Source organism: Glandiceps talaboti, chromosome 20 (genome assembly GCF_964340395.1).
Source record: "Glandiceps talaboti chromosome 20, keGlaTala1.1, whole genome shotgun sequence".
Taxonomy (NCBI): domain Eukaryota; kingdom Metazoa; phylum Hemichordata; class Enteropneusta; family Spengelidae; genus Glandiceps; species Glandiceps talaboti.
In genome coordinates this window covers 5,632,173-5,652,285 of record NC_135568.1, presented here as the reverse complement: position 1 = coordinate 5,652,285, position 20,113 = coordinate 5,632,173, and the positions used below count along the sequence as shown (strand labels likewise).

The 20,113-nt window shown below is 34.4% G+C and overlaps 1 protein-coding gene across 1 annotated transcript; it reads right to left on the bottom strand.

Moving 5' to 3' along the window:
• Nucleotides 1-592: 592 nt before the first annotated feature.
• On the bottom strand, nt 593-19,601 carry LOC144450669 (acyl-CoA 6-desaturase-like). Its single transcript, XM_078141317.1, has 12 exons — nt 19,304-19,601; nt 18,821-19,024; nt 11,901-12,053; nt 11,478-11,624; nt 10,245-10,346; nt 9,829-9,888; nt 8,674-8,800; nt 7,532-7,614; nt 6,980-7,077; nt 5,864-6,040; nt 4,948-5,073; nt 593-4,599 (listed from the first exon to the last, which is right to left on the bottom strand). Exons 2-12 carry the CDS (start codon nt 19,013-19,015, stop codon nt 4,533-4,535), a joined length of 1,335 nt encoding a protein of 444 aa, XP_077997443.1. The 5' UTR covers nt 19,016-19,024; nt 19,304-19,601; the 3' UTR covers nt 593-4,532.
• Nucleotides 19,602-20,113: the final 512 nt, after the last annotated feature.

Here is a 20,113-nt window from a genome sequence, read left to right as displayed (position 1 = left end):
TGTCGTTTGTTTTCCAGAGTTTAATTAGACTGGGCTAGGGATTTACAGACACTAATATGGCGTGGGAAAAGCGCTATATAAGAACCCAACATTATTATTATTATAACACATATACTATGTTCAGACTACAACTAGTTTCACTCTGAGGTGACATAAAGTAGTAAAACTAATAAGCTGGATTTGAGACACCATTCACACTGAATTTTTGTACTTGACATATTATCACATACCAAAGTCATCCAATATTAGCATGGCCTTCATTTGTTCCAATCATTTAGCAGTAACCCTGAACTTTAACCCTGAAACCCTCCTTATGGAGAAAACTAAACACACTTACGTAATCAAATGGAATTTTGTATCAGACACAAAAGATAAGTCAACTCTACGGACACCCCCCCCCCCCTTTTACCTGACCTAAATTTAACCCCACCCCCACTTAACTGTTCATATTTGGGGGGGGGGGGGGGGGGGGGGTGGTTTATGTTAGGTAAGATTAGAGCCGACTCAACTGGCTAAGTGAGATTCCCCTAAAACACAAACTTTACTACGGTTCAACTGTAAAAATCTTCACAACAGATCATTAATGCCATCAATTACCTTTATTCAATAACTACTGGTGAACATAATAAATTAGCAAGGTGCAACATTATAATACTGTATCATGTAATACACTACACTGCAATTCTAAGTCTGTGCTAGCTTTGCATTACTATTTAATGTATTCCAACCAGGAGTAACACAAATCATGACAATATCTCATGAACTGAAAAGTATGTTTAAGATAAATTAAGCTATTACTCATTTTAAAGTCAAATTACATCATTTCTTTTGACAAATCTTGGAGAAAATAACTTTGATATCAACCACTTTCACTGAGGAAATTTTGTTTATGGAAACCTATGATTTGAAAAGAAAGAATTACACAATGTTGCCACTGGTGGCGCTATAACCAAATTTTCTGACACTACTGGACAATATTGGTTTGCTAATGCCTTGCTCAAAGCATACCTTATTAAAATAATGGCTGATATTTGACCAGTATATTACGAGACATTATTGACCCATCTCTATTTGCTGATGTTCAAACATTAAGACCAAAGAACTGTAAAAGTAAGTAAAATTTACAATTCTCCCAAATATCATAAAAACCTAAAACACAATTGCTAGCATTTACCTAACATCTAAGTCCAAAATGTTAATATTGAAGATTCCAAAGTGTATAGATGTAACTATAGCAACACAGTTGTGTCTATCTTCCGTGACACCACAGTTGGTTTGAACAGAATACATGCAAATCAAGCAGGTTGCTTCCTTAAATATAATATATTATGTAAAGATTATGATACTACACATGGCAGAAACATGAAATATATTAAACTGATTTTTTTTTCGTAGTTGCATATTTGCGAGCACTTATTGTTTTGGCAACTTTTTTTTCCAGATTTGCATGTTAACTAGAAAATAGAGACTATTGATTGGACAGGGTGTTCACTTTAAATTGACATATTAACTGGAAAATAGAGACCCTCCATTGGCCAAGATGCTCACTTTAAATTTATTTAAATATTGGCTGTAAAATAAAGGCCATTGATTGGCCACTGTGTTCTCCTTAAATTTACATATTTGCAAGAAAACATGAATCTTTCATTGGCTTGGAGGTTATTTATATAAAAGTACTCTGTTTCAGATAGCAATATGTCTATTTCAATCAAGCAGATAGTGATTAATTAGGGTGATTAAAATATCAAGCAGATCCTAAGAAATCAAAGCACTGACTACTAATGAATATGTCTACTCCGAAAGACAGAACGATTTCAACTAGGATGTCGATAACAAGATCCAAGCGGCTTCTCTCTCGAGCTTATTTCACATCTGTCAAACAACAGCCCACTGTAGTACACCCCTGATGATGCTGACAAGTCAGTGACAATTTGTGATTCACTTCAAACCAAATTGTTGTCTATGTGTGTAGAAATTTTCATGACTAACTACGAACAAAAGAGTCCATTCTCGTAAAGCACCAATTATTGGCCAAGTCAAGAATAGCAACAGATTATACACTAGCATCCAAAGATTAGTAATTTTCACAATCACTCATCCCCTTCAGAGTCTGAAACATCAGTTCTTCCACTCTTTACACAGGCACAGAAAACAAATTATCCTTTACGCAAATAAATCTACGTTAGTCACACACAATTCTTCACCAACTTGGATTCAAAGTAACCATGGCTACAAAAATGCTGAAACTAGTTTTTTCACAAAATTATATCACATAACAAAGTTCCTTTCAACGTTTCTTGTACAAGGTACAGTTTTCAAAATCATAATCTTACACTCTTGAAATGTATTCCTCAGGTCAGTACAACTTAGTAATAAGCAGTTCTCGTCTGTCAACCTGAACAGGTCACATGTTACTTGTAAATATCTAGATTCCTTGGTCATGACACAAGAACTAATTATTACAATAATTCTGAACATTTACTCAAACACCCCCTTCCCCCAAAAAAGTGTACAGAATTTTAATACTCAAAACATTTATAGCACCCTTCATTCAACAAGTTAAAATACAATCAGTGCAATTTCAATAATAAACTCCTTATAATGTAACACGTTTTTTGATATACCTTGTCTATAAGGTACGCAATGGTGGGGCGCCCTCACACATCAGTGAGGGTGGAGCAGCACAGCACAACGTATCTTACAATCTACGATAAACATTATACTAAAATAATAATTACCACAACCACTCTACTGTTACCAGTACAGATTCGGTAAATATTAAACCTGCACTAACTGTAACTGAGGTATTTTTTTTATCACAAAACTAGCACATACATTTAATGAAAGTTGTTAAAATATCAACATTTAGACATTGTGCTTGTCAATTAGAGGTCTCATTTCATCTACTAGTACAGTAACAAACTGAAATCGTCATTTATTGGGGCACTGATTTTTGGGTGCGGACCCGAAATCAATGACTAGACATATTGTATCATACTATGTGTACTGCTACACAAATACATTTACCAACATGTGATTCAATACTGTGCAGGGTGTACGATATTGCAATTAAGTCATTATCTCTTAACAGTTTTAAAATAACACATCCAATTGCAGCTAGTGCAGCTTTGATTAACCGACTATCAATTTTTATTTTTTTGGAAACATCGAGTGACGTTCAAGTTCACTGGTGTCTATTCCAATGATTCATTCAAATTTGTTCGACCTCTCTCCTCCATTTTATCAATACCGGAATTGAAACAGGAATATTTAGCATTTGGTTCAAGGCCATACGCCGAAAAAAAAAGAGTGGATGGTAACAAAAAATTGCACTGCTGGGAAATCTACAATAATTCAAAATCACAAATTATGGTTATTTACATACACGACAATGATAAATTTCAGTTGTGACATGTCAATTTCATACATGGAACTTTTTGAAAATAACAAATGCACTTATTATTAAGTAAGCTCTTATCAAATAATGCCCGGCCACACAAGCATTAAATTTTAAATTTCACACATTTCAGGTCAAATATGCTGATTTTTATCAACGATGAACGTCCAACATATGAAAGGCTTGTTAGACAATCACATGCCTGCAATATTACACAATATTTATTTCAAATAATCACAAATATTCAACAAATCTCGTAAAGAAATTTGTTCATTTCAGGTTTTTGCTTTAGATTATTTCAGATTGCAAATGTATTTTATCAATAATTTCTGTTGAAGGTGACATTTAAAACCGATAGGCTGCGAGGAGTTACTTCATGTCACTCTAATAATATTATCTACAACTACTGTATTAATGTCCTATTGTGCCACTAAGTCACATTTTCATTTGTAGGCCTTCCATTGCAATATTTGAAATGAAATGAAAGGTGATAGCGCCCTCTACAACAAAATTCCTTTTCTTTTGTTTTTATACTATGTATATGGCTTTCTTTAAACATCACATATCATTAATGTCAATAGCTGCTGCTGAGTTATTAAGTCTAAGAATGACTACAATTTTTCAAAATATATTTTACTGGTTTCCTTTCTCTTATAATAGCAACTGTTCATCTCAGCAGATTTTAACGTGTGTATTTTCTTACTAGGATGTCTCCTGGACTACCCTCAAATCATATCACTAGAATGTAGTATACTGGGGATGCAAAACAGAATCAATGGGGAAAACATTGCAGAATGAGAGAACACCCTCAGTGTTTACTTCTTGACTTCTTTTGTTTTTATATGAATAGAACCCTAACCTTCACTATGTAAATGCCCATGTGCTCTCAACATCCAATCAAAACTGAAATCCCTCTCCCCCTCCCCAACCCACCATTTCATTCCCATTACATCTGGAATTGTGACATTACACATGAAATGGAAATTTTTCTTCAAATTTTTCATCGACCTTAATTCCCATTTCTCGACTATTTATCTAGATTTTTTAACTCGTCACATTTTTTAAATGGATAGTTATCCTCATACAATGTACTCTTGATTGTTGGGAATATAGGAAATATGTTGATGTCGACTTCTTATTCATATTTTTCATGATAATGGTAGTATTCATCAAACCACATTTGTCCGGATTTTTCCAGAGACCTGTAAAGACAGATACGGACAAAATGATAAGAACTCTCAATTTTAATCAATATTGTAGAACTTTGATACGATAAAAATTACAACAAGATGGTTAAATATAATTTGTGAGACACTGAAATACTTCAATATTCCTTAAATATCAGTAGTTCAGTTATGCTTGCTCCGGACGCCAGAATCTTGCCATGTGTATAGCGCCCTCTATACACCCAATCAAAATTACTTTGTTTTTATGTTTCTTCCTCTATTCACTTCCAAGCATATACCAAGTTTCACTGTACTAAAGCTGATGTAGTTACCAACAAATGATAAAAGCATAAAATAACTGAAATCTCTGCTACCGTTACTCACCTCAAGATATCTTTAAAAGCATAAGACAGGGAGACTTCCTGGTATTCGAGTCCGTGTTTCTTGCACAACTCCTTGACAAATGGTTTGATTTTGTACAGGTTATGACGCGGCATAGTAGGGAACAGACTGTAATTGATAGAAATAAACAATAAATGCTAACGTCATTTCACATCAGCATCATAATACCTGTACCCACATGGAATCTTGATTCAGTTTGGAAGCGGTTTGACATTGAATCAAAGTCAGTTCTCCTGCCCCTACATGCACTAACACTACTTTAAACCAATTTAGCTGCATCAGTTTGAAACCACCTCGGTGGGGAGGGGGGTCTGAACTGCTTCAAAGTAAATCAGTTTGGAAACTAATGCAAAAGCTAATGTGGATCGATTCAAATCTATTACTCAGTTTTTCTCACGGGAACATAAACTGATTTTGAAGCAATTTAACTTTGATCTGTTTCGAATAAATCAAGGTGGTGACAATGGCTTATCATGACTCCATAACTGAAATATCCATGGATAGTTTTTTCCCACCCACATAAGAATGCTAATTCCTTTGTAATATTCATAATATTCATTAAAATTAATTTATATTTATCAGCATTAATATTATCAATTTATATCACGTCTAGTAAAAATCTCATAAATCATAATTTTTGCAGCCAGCATTATGAATTCTACATTGAGTATGAATTCATCACCAACAAGGTCAAAGGTCATGTGCAAATCACTTGGTTGGCGGGTACTAGCTCCTAACAAAGTAACCATATCATGTGCCATGATATCAATCATGTGGAGTAAAGTAACCAATCAAGTGGTTCAATGTCAATCACATGACTTGAAATTATCCAATCATTGTATAGAATAAGGGTCACATGATATTCTTTTACATTAAGAGTCTACACATGTTCACTTACTGGTGTTCAATTTGGAAGTTCAAATGTCCAGTGAACCAATCATTGAAGAATGATTTTTCGATATTTCTGGTCGCGTGCATCTGGAGTGGAACCCATGGTCTCTCTTGGTCTTGATCAATCTCCATTGGAATATGATTGGACTGTGAAACCCAGGTGAACCAGGTACTCTCAACCACTCTAAAAAGTGCAAGATATGATTGGCCTGTTATACATGATGTCTCAACTACTCTAAAAAGGTCAAACGTGATTGGATTGTGCAATTCAGATGAACTAGGTGCTCTTGACAATTCTAAAACTGTGAGCTGTTATTGGATTGTGAAGCCTGGGTGAACCAGGTGCTCTTAAATACTCCAAAACATTACTTCAATCATTTCAGATACAGTGCTATAGAAATCGTCATATTTATGTGTACGGTACCATTGCTAAAACTGAAAAGTATGGCAATAAACTCTGTTCCTAAGCTTTACTGTCTGTTTTTATATTCTTTCTGATCACAAAACCTCAAAAGAAAGGAACTAGGTAGGTAAAGAAATAACAAGAAATATCATAGACTGTAAGATATGGCATGACGTTTCGCATTTACCGGTCTCCTCTGTTAGTCTGTTAGGGGTTGCCTGATGTTTGAGGGCGCCCCGTCACGGTGTACCTTACAGACTAGAAATATCACTGCAACAAACATTCAGACTGAGACTATGCCAAATTAAAACTGTCAACATCACACCATGAGCATAGAGAATGGAACCTGTTACAAACAGGGCAAGTAAACAACTGAATTGGATTAATAACACTTGGCACAGAATGTTGGAACAGTAGAGATTGTACTACATTTCATGGTTTGATAAGAACAGTTTTATGGCCTCTTTATCTGTACATGAAATGCCAGGGGAACTAGAAATTTGTTTGCGAACATTAACTACTATGCAAAAGGGCCATAAAACTGGTCTTATCAAATGATGTAATGTAATACAAGTCTCTGTCCTTCCAACATGATGTGTCAGGTGTTATTAATCCAATTCAGTTGTTTACTTTCCCTGTTTCTAACAGGTTCTGTTCCTCCAGGTCTGATGTCTGCAGTTGTAAAGCGTCTATTAAAGGATTTCAATTTGTATACTTTACCTGATCATTTCATAGAGTAAGAATGTAGCAGGAATACCAACCATGGGAGCATACCAGTAGAACAATCTAATGTAGTAAGTCAGGAAAAGAGCAATTTCCTGCAAAAAACAGACACAATGGTATTATATTTTCCTTGATTCTTATGCAAATAAAATTTTAACACTATTAAAAGGTCTTATTATGATTAACTTTGTCATCTAATTCCTCTCTCTCTCTCTCTCTCTCTCTCTCTCTCACACACACACTCACGCACACACGCACACACGCACGCACACATACACGCACACACACACACACACACACACACACACACACACACACACACACACACACACACACACAAAAGAATGACACCCCTCCCTCTCTCACACCAGGCTTCCAAGTACATTAGATACACTTTTTTATTTCTATCTGTTATGGTACACTCGGTACATGTTTGTATGTATTCACTTCCTAACCCAGTAAGAAAGTGGCGGCCGTCCTTCTCTAATAACAGACTTACAAGTTAATGGTACATTTTTTTTATTTCTATGTCACCAATTTAAAACTTACCATGTAATGAGTTCGCCATCTTTGGTAAAAGAATCTGAACAACATAATCTGAAAGTAAACGGGGAAAAGGAGTGGTGGTCCAACTGAAAAATGAAAACACATAAAAGTTGTTGAAATAATGTCACATAGACATTAAAGTGTGTGTGATCTGTTTGAATTATGTATGAGGATTTGGGAGCTATTTTGGGTTTTTAATTTATAAAACAATTTTATCATGGCTTCCTCCTTGAAAAATGAACACAAAACAACATTGACCAAGTCTGTGTATGTCATTCTTGATATATGTAAAACTTGACTTCTTAAAAATCTTCACTTTGAATATTAGTCTTTTAATGCTAACATTTCTTATGTAACGTTATGTAACACAACATAGCCAGTGATCAACTGTCACCAACATTATCCCTGATGTTGTCATTTTACGACACTGATGACAAAATTTACAACAGATTTTCTTCAAAAAAAAAGAATTGGCAGATAGGGAATGTACACAAACAATTATATTTTTATATTTATGAATTTTATTCTGTATTAATAATGGAAATGAAGATGATAAATGTATTAACAGGAGAGAATGAGCTAGTTCTAAAGACTTAAAAGTTCATTGACCTCTTGCATCATCACTCTTCTCCCTGGTCATTGTACAGTGACCATTCTGTTCTGACAATACATGGATGCAAATTAGATGTAATCATGCATGCAAATTAGATGTATGCAAATTAGTCATTTAATAGGTCACTGGATGTCATGTGGAGACTTGCAAAATCAGAGTCATGCATGTGTGTTGACATACCCTATGTTGTTATTAAGAATTAGATATTGGTGTGTAGTTTGGCTTAGTTTGTTTATATATGTTCTTTTCATCTTGTCATACTTTTGAAGCTACACTAGCTGCGACTGGTATTTGTTTCAAAACTGTTTTTATTAAATATAATAGCTTGCAACAACTATGTGTGGTGATTGCACCTTCTCTGTTGCCAGTCCTAAGTTATGGAACGCTCTCCCAATTCACATCAGGAGCAACTGCATCAATTGAAACATTTAAGTCACAACTAAAGACATATTTGTTTACAAACATTTAGGACATATTGTACTTTTGACAATAATCAATAAGGTTTGATCTATAACATAGATGTTTAACTCACTGATGGGGAAATACTTGTGCTGGAGGTTGTATGGTAACCAGTAATTTTTCTCCTTAGCAACTTTCTTAGGCATCTTGTCACCGACAACAAATACCTTTTCTACTCTGACATCAGGGTCTTTGTCCATCTGTAGATCAAACATTGGAGTGAATGATATCAAAGGTGTGTTGGAAACAATAAACACAGTATATTGTTGTAATTCATTCAAGGATGGAGTGAATTCTAAATTTCTCCTTTTCATCACTCTAAGTTGAAAGAAAATGTTTGTTTGTTGATGATGAACAAACAGTATTCACACACAAACATATAGAAATTCATCTGGACTTGTCAATAAATGATTTAGTCTGTTCTGTGCCTACCCATCCCTTGACAAAAATCTGTCACCCCTCAGTTTCGATCACTGCCTAACCAATCAGGAAGCAGCTTCATGATAAGCTGCAGCAAAACAGAAATCACATGCTCACAATAGTAACTCCTTTGTGGTTGAGTGGTATTTTGGTATTGGTAAGCTGACATGGTTACAAAAACATCAAAATTTTACAAATTTCTCTCCGAAAGTTTTTCTCATGGAAAGACTTGACGAGTCAACATTTTTTTCTTTTGCCCAAATTCCCGTTGAGCAGGCGATACAGGATACATATTCACCATATTGGATATATGATCAGTATGTTTATAGAAGGCAGTGACTGATTTGTCATCAAAAAAAACGAGCAAACTGTATACAAATACCGTATCGGGAGAGGGGAGACAATTTATAGCAAAGCCTGCCCTCTTGTGGTCGGAAGATGACACATAGTGTGTTCAAATTAAACTTTCCTTTGATAGTTGTGACTGGCAGGGATTGATAAACAAAGACAAGTAGGGGAGGAACACAAACACAGTCACACACACACACACACACACACACTCACACGCGCGCGCGCATACACAAATACACATACAGACACAAATAAACATGCACACATATACACACATATACACACATACATACATACATACATACATACATACATACACACACACACACACACACACACACACACACACACACACACACACACACACACACACACACACACACACACACACACACACATACATACATACATACATACATACATACATACAGAAAGACCAACTTGAAGACATACTTACCACATTAGGCTTGGCATGGTGCTGATAATGCATGTGTTTCCACCAACTTGAAGATGCACCCTATAAAAAATGTAGTACTAAAAATGTAATTACAGCATAAGTGCATATTTTACACAATGATTTAATGATTTCAAAGATTCAATGATAAGTGTAAAACTTTTCACCAAAAGTAGTTGTTTACCAAAAGTCCCGTTGATTAAATCGGTTTCCCTGGAACAAATTTACAACTAGAAACTAGAGTAAATTCCTCAACAAATACCAAGGCAATGGATCTTGTGGATTTTGATGTAAAGTTATTATATATAAATAAATGTGCTTTGTCTTGAATAATGAAATCAGAGTCAAAGCAGAGTACATCATGTCTCTAGACAGTGCTCATCTGACCAAATTATTGGCATTGTTCAAAAATAACTCACCTTGAGTGGCCCCATAAGAAGATGGTGTACGAAATTGTTGAGTTTGTTTGACTTGTAGACTGACAAATGACCAAAGTCATGTTGCAGCCAACCACTTTGCCCCTAGACAAAAATAAAAGATTTTCAATTTTAATCTTAGGCGTTCATTTACATGAGGACCCACACAGTGTTAATTTTTGTCGGATTTCAACTTATTTTAGATTACAAGCTTACAAATATTCATAACTTACGAATTGATTTCAAAATTTAATTACTATCTCGCCAAAATTATTTCACCAAAAATTTTTATATTTCTGTAAATTTATGTTACATTCATATTAATTTTAGACTTAAATCTTACAAATATGAGTAACTTATTAAATGATATCAAAATCTGATTATTTTCCCTCCAAAATTATTTTGACAACACTTTTTGTTTTTCTGTCAATTTTTGTCACATTCTAACTCCATTTTAGACAGGAATAATAGAAACAAGCCATCTACATTGATTGCTATCAAAATTCTCTATATTTGTCCATATTTGTGTTAAAAACGACAATTTGTTGAGTGACTAATTCACAAAGTATGATTAATAATGTCACCACAAACAATGGAGATCCATCATGTACAATTATGAGAATACCAATTTACTTTAAATCAGTTTTCAGTACTGTTCAAAACAAAGTCAAAAAGCTTCTGACAGAAATCATTAATTCCAACAATCATTAACATCTATTTCTGACTTTTAAACATTTATATTTCTATTCAATGTACCAAAATAGGTTAAATTTACAATTTAAAAACTCTTTTATTTCTATTCAAATTACAATAATTCAAAATACATTAAATTTTTCGTTTAAAAACTATATTGTTTATTTCTATTCAATTTACAATAATTCAAAATAAAAAGTATAATAATTACAAATGGATAAAAATTTTCACTTAAATATATTTTTGAAGAAATCTATCTACAAAAGGTCGAAATACTGTAAACCTGCATATTTTCACGACTAGAAAATTTTGTGATTTTACAGTCTTCATGTAGTTCACAAAGATTAATTTTCACTTATAACAATACTGGTACATTGCATTATGCAGAAATATACATTTTCGCTACTACTTATTTTCGTGTTTTTGTTTTGTAGTGAAATTAGCGAAAATAAATCTTACACGAACATTTCCAGGTTTACAGTATTATACCTTACAGCAAACTGTAAGGAAATACCTTCCCAAAAGAACAAATCTGATACTTACCATTCCAGATCCCAGTATAAGAGCTGTGGCAATAAACGTTAACCAGTTGACGCCAAAATATTGTAAGAACAAGTATCCAAAAATGTCAAAAAGCACTACGATTACGATGTGAAGATGGTAAAAGAAATAACTTGGTGTAAATAAGTTCTGAAATCAAACAGAATGAGAATTGAGAGTAAATATGCTAACTTTTAATAGAACCGTTCTGGCTAATATTTGAAAACCATCTTATTTGAAAATCATCTGGGGAACAGCACTGAATACCAGTTTTGTGCTCCCTTAACGAGTGAAAATGAATGTTAATGAAACAACACATCTAAGTCATTTGATATCCACATTTTTATCAAACACACTGAATTCACAAGGTATCGTTTCCCTTTCAGAACAATGTCCTAGAAATGAAGCAATTAAAGTCATATTTACCATTTTTTCGGCAACTTCTCTGAGATCTCTAAAGTCTTTTTCAATTTCTTGCTGCTTGGTTTCATTTGGTGCAAGTCTACCGACACGTATGGGTTTCATATATTTACTGACAAATGCTCTTCTATGAGTACGATGGAAGGCTGCAAATGCATCCTGCAAATCAAATTATCAAACATACAGACATTATGTATCGATGAATTTTATATCTTAGTTATTTGTTGACAAAGAATGTATCCTGCTTATAATTAATATATCCTGCTAATGAAATTATAGGACAGAACCCCATGACACATGAGTGCAAGTGTGGCGTACTCAAGGTATTCTGTGTTCTCTGCGCCCGTACTTTCACAAGCGTAGCGAGTGTTACGTGAAAGTGTAGCAGGAAAACACTGCAAGGACAAGTGCAAATACCCCTGAGTACCCACCCACACTTGCACTCGCATGGCTTGGGGTTCTTTATTATTACATATATGTATCAAAAACAACAAATTTCCGTAGAAATGACACTATGAGTTCACATACTTTTGGGTACGAGTGATTGCGTCCTCATTTGCATATAATTTGCATACAAGTATGCAATAATGTTTTCAATATTGCACTCCAGTGCAAATACCACCCTAAATTTTCATAATCCAGCAAAATGATCGGAAAAAATTGACTATCTATGGAATGATTAAAAGAAATCGCAACATCACTTATGATAAGATGGCAACTCCAAAAATTCCTATATGGGCAAAAATTATCATTTTCGCAGAAATGAGAGACCTGTAATAAAATTCTTCACTTGTGCCATCTGATTGATACATACAAATGTGATATCTTGGGACTGTTATCATACATATTGCCAATCTGATTAAAATCTAATGTGGTGAAAGTGGCTAGCTGCCTTACAACTATTTCCATTGTTTTGTGTCGTTTGTTTTGTCCCACGTCCAGAACAAAACAAACAACACAAAACGATGGAAATAGAGGTAAATTAAGGTATTTAGCCACTTTCACCACATCAGATTTTAATCAGATTGACAGCTTACTAAAAGAATGATTATGAATTGAAAGCATCACTAATATTGTACAAACTTACAGATTTTTAATATTTTCAAAAATATTTTTAATTGACCGACTAACGCATTTACATTTTTAATCAACCAACCGACCAAACCATCATTTCAAAATCCAGATGTTATGATTAGAACCACAGAAATACAAAGGGTTGTCCTAATGTCATCTTCCACAAACTCATTTTACACAATGATAAATCAAAGTTCGTGATTTTCGTCATTTTGCCACTTTACAACTGTCTCTCTCGAGTGTTTTAACACATTTAATTCCCCATTTACAGTGAGGTGACTTGTTTTTTGTTTACTTAATGCTTAATTACATATATGTAGATACTGGTTGGGCCTTAGACTTTGAGACTATCGAAAACTAGTTTATGAGTGGCTGACGTTTGAATTCTAAAGGTTAAAGGTCACAACTAATATGTGGGTATCTGCACGTAACTGGTAAACAAACAATTAAGAGACAAATCTGCCTGTTTGATAATTATAGAAAGAATTGTGATATCTTGGACACAATCCTGACAACAAATGGTCAATTAAAATAAGGGTTCAATTTATGTTGTCATGACACCGGCTGCTACAGGTATATATTTCAAATTAGTCCTCCTTGCAGATGGAGTCAGTCGGGATAGGATTCTGGCATTGTCCCTGTTACTTGGACAATTGGGCAATAGATCTTAATCTTCATTGTTTATAAATGTTCTCTGATTTAATGTTGTGAAAGCAAAGTACTTTGACCATTTTTAATAAAGGGGATGTCCAAGCCTAGTACAAATGATAAAGAAGAGAATTTGTTACATTAGTTGGCAGAATATTCAGTAATAGTTTTTAATAATTTTTTTCCAAAGTGATAGGAGCTGCAGTTTATCACCTCACATTGAGCTGTCATATTACACCTGTTCTGGATTGAAGACACTAAAAATTGAAAATTAACACTTTTTGACGTCTGCAGGTACAAAATTGCTGTTTTTCTGAAATTTCAAGTACGTCATATTTTCATTTTAGACCGTTTTAGAAACATTGATCTTTATTTAAGAATTCACACTAAAATTTTTACTTTCCTGCCCAAAATTATCAGTACAGAATTTCCTATTTTTCTGTAAATTGTTGTCAAGTTTCCCCTTTATTTTATCCTCAAATCATACAAATAGTACTGATTTACGAATTCATACTAAAACTGTAATAATTTCCTACCAAAATTATTTAACTAAAAAATGTTTTTATAAATTTTTATTACATTTGTTTATAATCATAAATTATTTTAAACAATCCTTACAATGGCTTACTGAAATGATATACAAACCTGGGATTAAATCATGGGCCTTTAAGACATAAACAACTTTACAAATGTTCAAAAATTTGCTGTCTAAATTTATAATCAAGACAGCCAGGTAGAGGCCTTGGAGGAAAGTTAACACACCCTAACAAATTTCTGACGGTTCAGTTACACCCCCAGTCTACCTGTTGACTTGATGGTCACCTAAAGGAACTGCTAACATCTTAAGTGATTATAAATGACATTTTGAATTTCTGAATTTTGCTTGTCATCCCTCAGCTGACCCTCAAGAATACAATTTAGGCTAAGTTACCTCAATTATCTAAATCATGTAATCAGTATCTATGACAACAAGCAGGAAACCCATGATTACAAATCTTGGTAAGCAGACTGGCATTGATAGCTATGTACACATCTTATTTGATAGTCTGACCTTTCACCATTACTTCAGAATCATGAGTTACAACACAATGATTTCTAAAGATGATTACGACACCTTAAAAATTTAGCCTCTCTTCATGTTTTATTGTCACTGAAGACTGTCAGAAAGTAAAATCTACCAGAAGTGCACATTTTTGCAAGCTTAGCCAGTGTACAATTTGTCCTGTTGACACACAGCGGAAAGTGTCATTATTCAAAGAGGCTAATATGGTTTATGATGATGGAGTTGCCAGGTTTAATATCTGATGGTTCCTCTGCAAAATTCAGATTTAGTACAATGACGTAGAAGACAGGGTAAATTCACCAGATGTCTCTGGCTCTAGGCAAGCATGCCGTGTACATGTACATGACATTGAAGTATTGTTGTGTCATTTATCATGTATCAGGGCTATCTAAATTTGACTATCAATGACTTCCTGTGACTCCATCATTAAATTTATGAAGAATTTGATTTTTCCCTCTTTTCTTTTTTTTTTCAATTTACAAAATATTTTTGTCCAACACATCAATCTGATAAGAAAGGGTTCCTATATTTCTCTTAAATGTTGTTTATGGATGTTTTTCAACATTACAAGTCATCACATCTGGAGTTCACAAAAACAAATTACTGAGTTCGAATTCCAAAAATTAGTAGTTGATACATTAGAGAATGGTTCTATTATTTAAGCTTTCAAAACTGAAAACTGAGCACAAAGAAGGGAATGGCAAAAAGAAAAAAATCCAATCTGACACGCAGTAAAAAAAAATAAAAAATATATTTATTTATTTTTTTTATTTTTTTTGGGGGGGGGAGGGGGGGTGAGCTGTTCTTTTTAGATTTTGGGGTGTCCTTTTCAGATTTTACCAACCTAAGCACGTCACCAAAAATACACACAGATTTTTCAAATCATATTTTGTCTTAAGTCTGTCTTTAATAGTTTATTGACTGGCAAAAATTTGGCATTTCACCAAACCACAGATGGGGTGTCCCAAAGACAAATGACGTATTGTTATTGTTTTTTTGATAAAATTTGTGAATCAAAGTTCAGTTTATCATGTCATTGACTCTATTGTAAAAGGTTATTTTTTATCACATCATGCCATTCCTACAAACCAATTGAAACAATCAACAAATATTAAGACTGCCCACACGTCAATAAAAAATTATCAGAAAATTTATCTCAAATCTATTTGTTTTGATTATTTATAACTTTAACCTTAATTAACTCATAATCAAATCAAAGTTTTTCATCTTTTTAAAATCCCAGACCCATGTCAAAATAATTATGATGAAGTTCAATCAAGGTCACCTTCAAACAGCTGTTCTATCTGGGCCAACACATGAATTCTGATAAAAATACATTTTGGATCAAATTATCGCAAATTTCTTCCAACATAAAAGACTTTTTTTTTCAGTTAAATAAATATTCATATAAAATTTATCTCATAGCTTGCAGTGTTTGTAATGAAGTTTCAGAATTCTGGCAAATGATAAAGTAATTTTGGCAAGATTTTATTGCATATGATGAAAGGTTTTTTTTAACTGCTGTGCAAGTTCCGATTCTGATTCAGATTCAGCTTCCGCTTCCGATTCTGATTCTGATTCTGAAGCTAACCGAATCATACTCTTGTAGTAAAGACCTCATAATATCTACACTTGGAGGGTTACAAAAGCCTGTACAGATTACAGTATCTCTGTTCCTGAAACAAGTCTATGGATGACAGTATCTCTGTTGAATCTCTATGGAATGTAGCTCTGGTATGCAATCTATGGTCACTTTTATGAGTTAACACAATTGTCCACAGGTCTAGCACAGTTCACTAACTAACCAAAACAATACTTTATTTGCAACTGTCAATCAATGACAAAATCATATAAAATGCAAACTATTTTTAAAAAGATGATTATTTTTAGGGGAAAGGTAAGCTAAAAATATCCCAACCCTCAAAAGTCATGGCAGCCATCATGTGTTACAATAATTGTATATGCCAGTTATACACAGAGATCCTCAATTGAAGAATTGCTGGTTATATCGAAATTTCACTAAAATTGCACTCCACCTAACGTTAAAGAGCAAACCACCAAGGTACTGGATAAAAGTAAACGTATAATCTGCTACACACTGGTTGTAAACTTTGAAGAGGAGCAGATCATGAAAATATCATAATTTTGTTTGAGAACTTTTTCTGCAAACTAAGGTAATGATTCTAGCACTTCCTTCATCTCAATAAATTTCACTCTGATCTTAAAAGTGTACTCTGTAGAAGTGCCATTTATCATATTCTAGTCTAATTATTCTTGTTAAATATATCGGTATCGGTATGTGTTTGGAAAACTTTGAGTAACTATCAGTCAGTATGTAGTGTTTAAATGTAGCGTTTAATTTCAAGATGTGTATCCCTGAAAAATGTTCTCTGTATCAAACACAAACATGTGATTAAAATGTAATTTTATTAAATGTCTAAAATGTATCATTTATGACAGTCAATCATTATGTAATCTGGGTTAGTACAGAATTTCAACCCTTGACAAGGTTGAACTCTCTGACTAGCAATAGTAATATCAGTATATATGTAAGCAGTTTCCATCCCAAACTCCTTTCCCAGACGGCGCTAATTGTTTTATTCCCAACAATTAGGAAAAGGGTGAAATCTATGAAAGTTGTAATATTTATGCCCATTTAAGTGTGAAGTTTGTGTTGGCAACACTACAATCAAGTTCCAATACAAACATTTAAATACATTGGCATAAAAAAATAAGTTCTGGATAGTCTACAAATATGGCCATACAATATGGCTGAATACCTTTCTGTTAGGGATAAAAATACACTAAGGAATAAAATAAAATGTCACTGGGTGTTACATTTACTGAAAGTTTAACGACCTTGTGATTTTTGTGAACAATAATTTCGTTGAAAGAGGGTCTCTGAAAGTTGAAAGCGTTTACAATCATTAAGTAATAGTATGCGGTCTCCTTTGATATGCAAATTTACCAGGCAACAGGTAAATAGACCACAAATGTTTATTGTTGTTTATTAAACTATCGATTTCTTTTGTCACATGTAACGGCAGCACTAATTTTTAATGTAAATCATTCCCATGTACAAAGAAAATACTGGTTTTGATGAGAACTGACAGTGACAGAGATGTTACTTCATGGGTGACGTACGTTTTTTACAGACCATTCGACGAACACGTGTTCAACTTGTGTGCAGTTACATGTTTGCCTTGCATAAGTCAAAACATACGAACCTACAAAAGCAATTCTAATCAAAAAACAAAAATTTTACCCTAAAAATTAAATATAAACATTTCAAAACGTAAACGCTAGGGAGCTATGCGGTTTAACATTTCTCTGGCGGCAAATTCGTGAGTTTTTGTAAACGCTTATCGACAGAACGGTTATGTTTAATTTGCATAACAAAACAGGTTGCCTTGCGTAAACTAAGGTCAAGACAATCCGGTTCGTTTGTTGCCCATCAACATGGGTTTGGTGATTTCCGATAAAAGCCATTCTCTTGGCAACAAAAAAAATACAATTGCATAATTTTTAGAATGGAAAATCTATATCGTGTCCATTTTTTTTCCTCTCAGTTTTTTAATAGCAGCTCTACATTTTGCTCGTGAAAACTGCCTGTCGGCTTGATAAAATCTCATTGGGAAGGCTTAGATTTGAAGGCCCGTGATCGTTCTGGAATGATTCGACAAACACCAATGCAATGATTGCTTGTGTAACTCGCTTTCGATACACTACACTGCACATAGACTAGAGCAGAGCTGTCAGTACATGCAGTGGCATGTGAGTGCATCTAATAAACTGTCGCATGTAATTGTGTATAAGTAGCACCATGCACCATTGACTTTGTTTTGCAACAAATTAGAAAAAAAAACAATGTTTATGGAAATTACTTTAAATTTTTAAAAAAAATACACCAAGCAATTTACCATAATTTTTAATGATTACTTCAAGTCCAATCTGATGAAAGATAGCATATTATAACATAATTATACAAGTGGACTGTGCAGATCGGTCAAATTTTAACATCGTCTGGACAAATTCGCGAAATTTAAGTCCTTCTGTAGTTCCGTGCCAGTGACTTTGACCTACTTTATTTTGGAAAGGTTACCAAACCCCTGTTTATATTTACGCGCAAAAAATATCTTACCGTTGCGTCTTGTCCAGCATAGTGGCTGATAACTTTACCTCCCCCAGGATGTTTTCGACTCCATCGAGTAATATCGAACACTTCATCGTCGATTACAATCCATTTATCGTCTCGGCTCGCGTGTTTCTTTACTTCATCCCACGTAAAAACTTTCTCCGTTCCATTCGAAACCACCTTGTCGCCGCCTTTGCCCATTTTTGATGTCTGTAATAAATATTTCTAATGTTAATTCGACAAGAATTCAATGGTGTTATCTAACATTTGCCCCGTGGTAGTGCTGTGTCCGTACCCAACGACACAACACTAATTTCAGCAATGAATCCCCTGGAATGGACCATACTATGATTTATATTATAAATGAAACGTATTGGCTTAATGACATGTTGTGTGTTTCAACTCAAGTTCTACTTCGCCAAGGATTTGAAATTTCAGATCTGCTTGGCTTATTTTTAGAGGTAAAATATATTAATCAAATACTCTTACCCTTATGTCTATCGTGTCCTACAAAACGCCGCGACTGACAAGCGAACGTGTAGACAGAAGAGTTGGCTGTACGGCTGTGTTAGCACTTGCGGGTAAGGGTGTCAAGACGCTTTCAAGACGTTATCTTCAAGAAACTCTATACACAACGTACTTGACGTAGAGCTACGATCTAAAATTTACAAACGGCCGGTCGATGAGCAAGCTGAGATATTCACACCGGTGACGTGCCTAGCCCTATATTGCAACAAAGCATGCCCAACCTTTGAAGCAAGAGTTGAACTTTACCCTCATCCTAATAACTCGGCCTACACCCGTACTCACGGGTACACGCTGTTGCTAGCTGCACTGATATAAGAAGGCCAGGGAATGCGAATACTTTAACATATTGAAATTCAAACTATAGTAAAATCTAAAGTATTCAGTTTCCACCTTATGCATATTAATCGCTATCAGACCACTATGTCCACCAATCAATAGCGTTGCTGTTTAATAAATAATTACAAAGTGTTCATTCATTTATCGGTTTGAACCCAGCCTGGGCGGAAAGTATGTCCGTGTGACGTGATCGTCTGCATGGCACATGAGCACGGTGACACATTACAATGCATATCTCGCCAAACTTTCCTAAGTTAGTTCTCGTCACAGATGACTGCGAGAATTGTTTTCTACCGACAAAGCCCAGCGACAAAAGATTAATGGAAAACAAGTCCATCGTTACGTGTCGTTAACGGCGTCATTTGCATATTTATATGTCTGGCGCAAGAGCTTAGCTGGTCTAGCACCCGGGATCTAATCGCACGGTGACCGTGA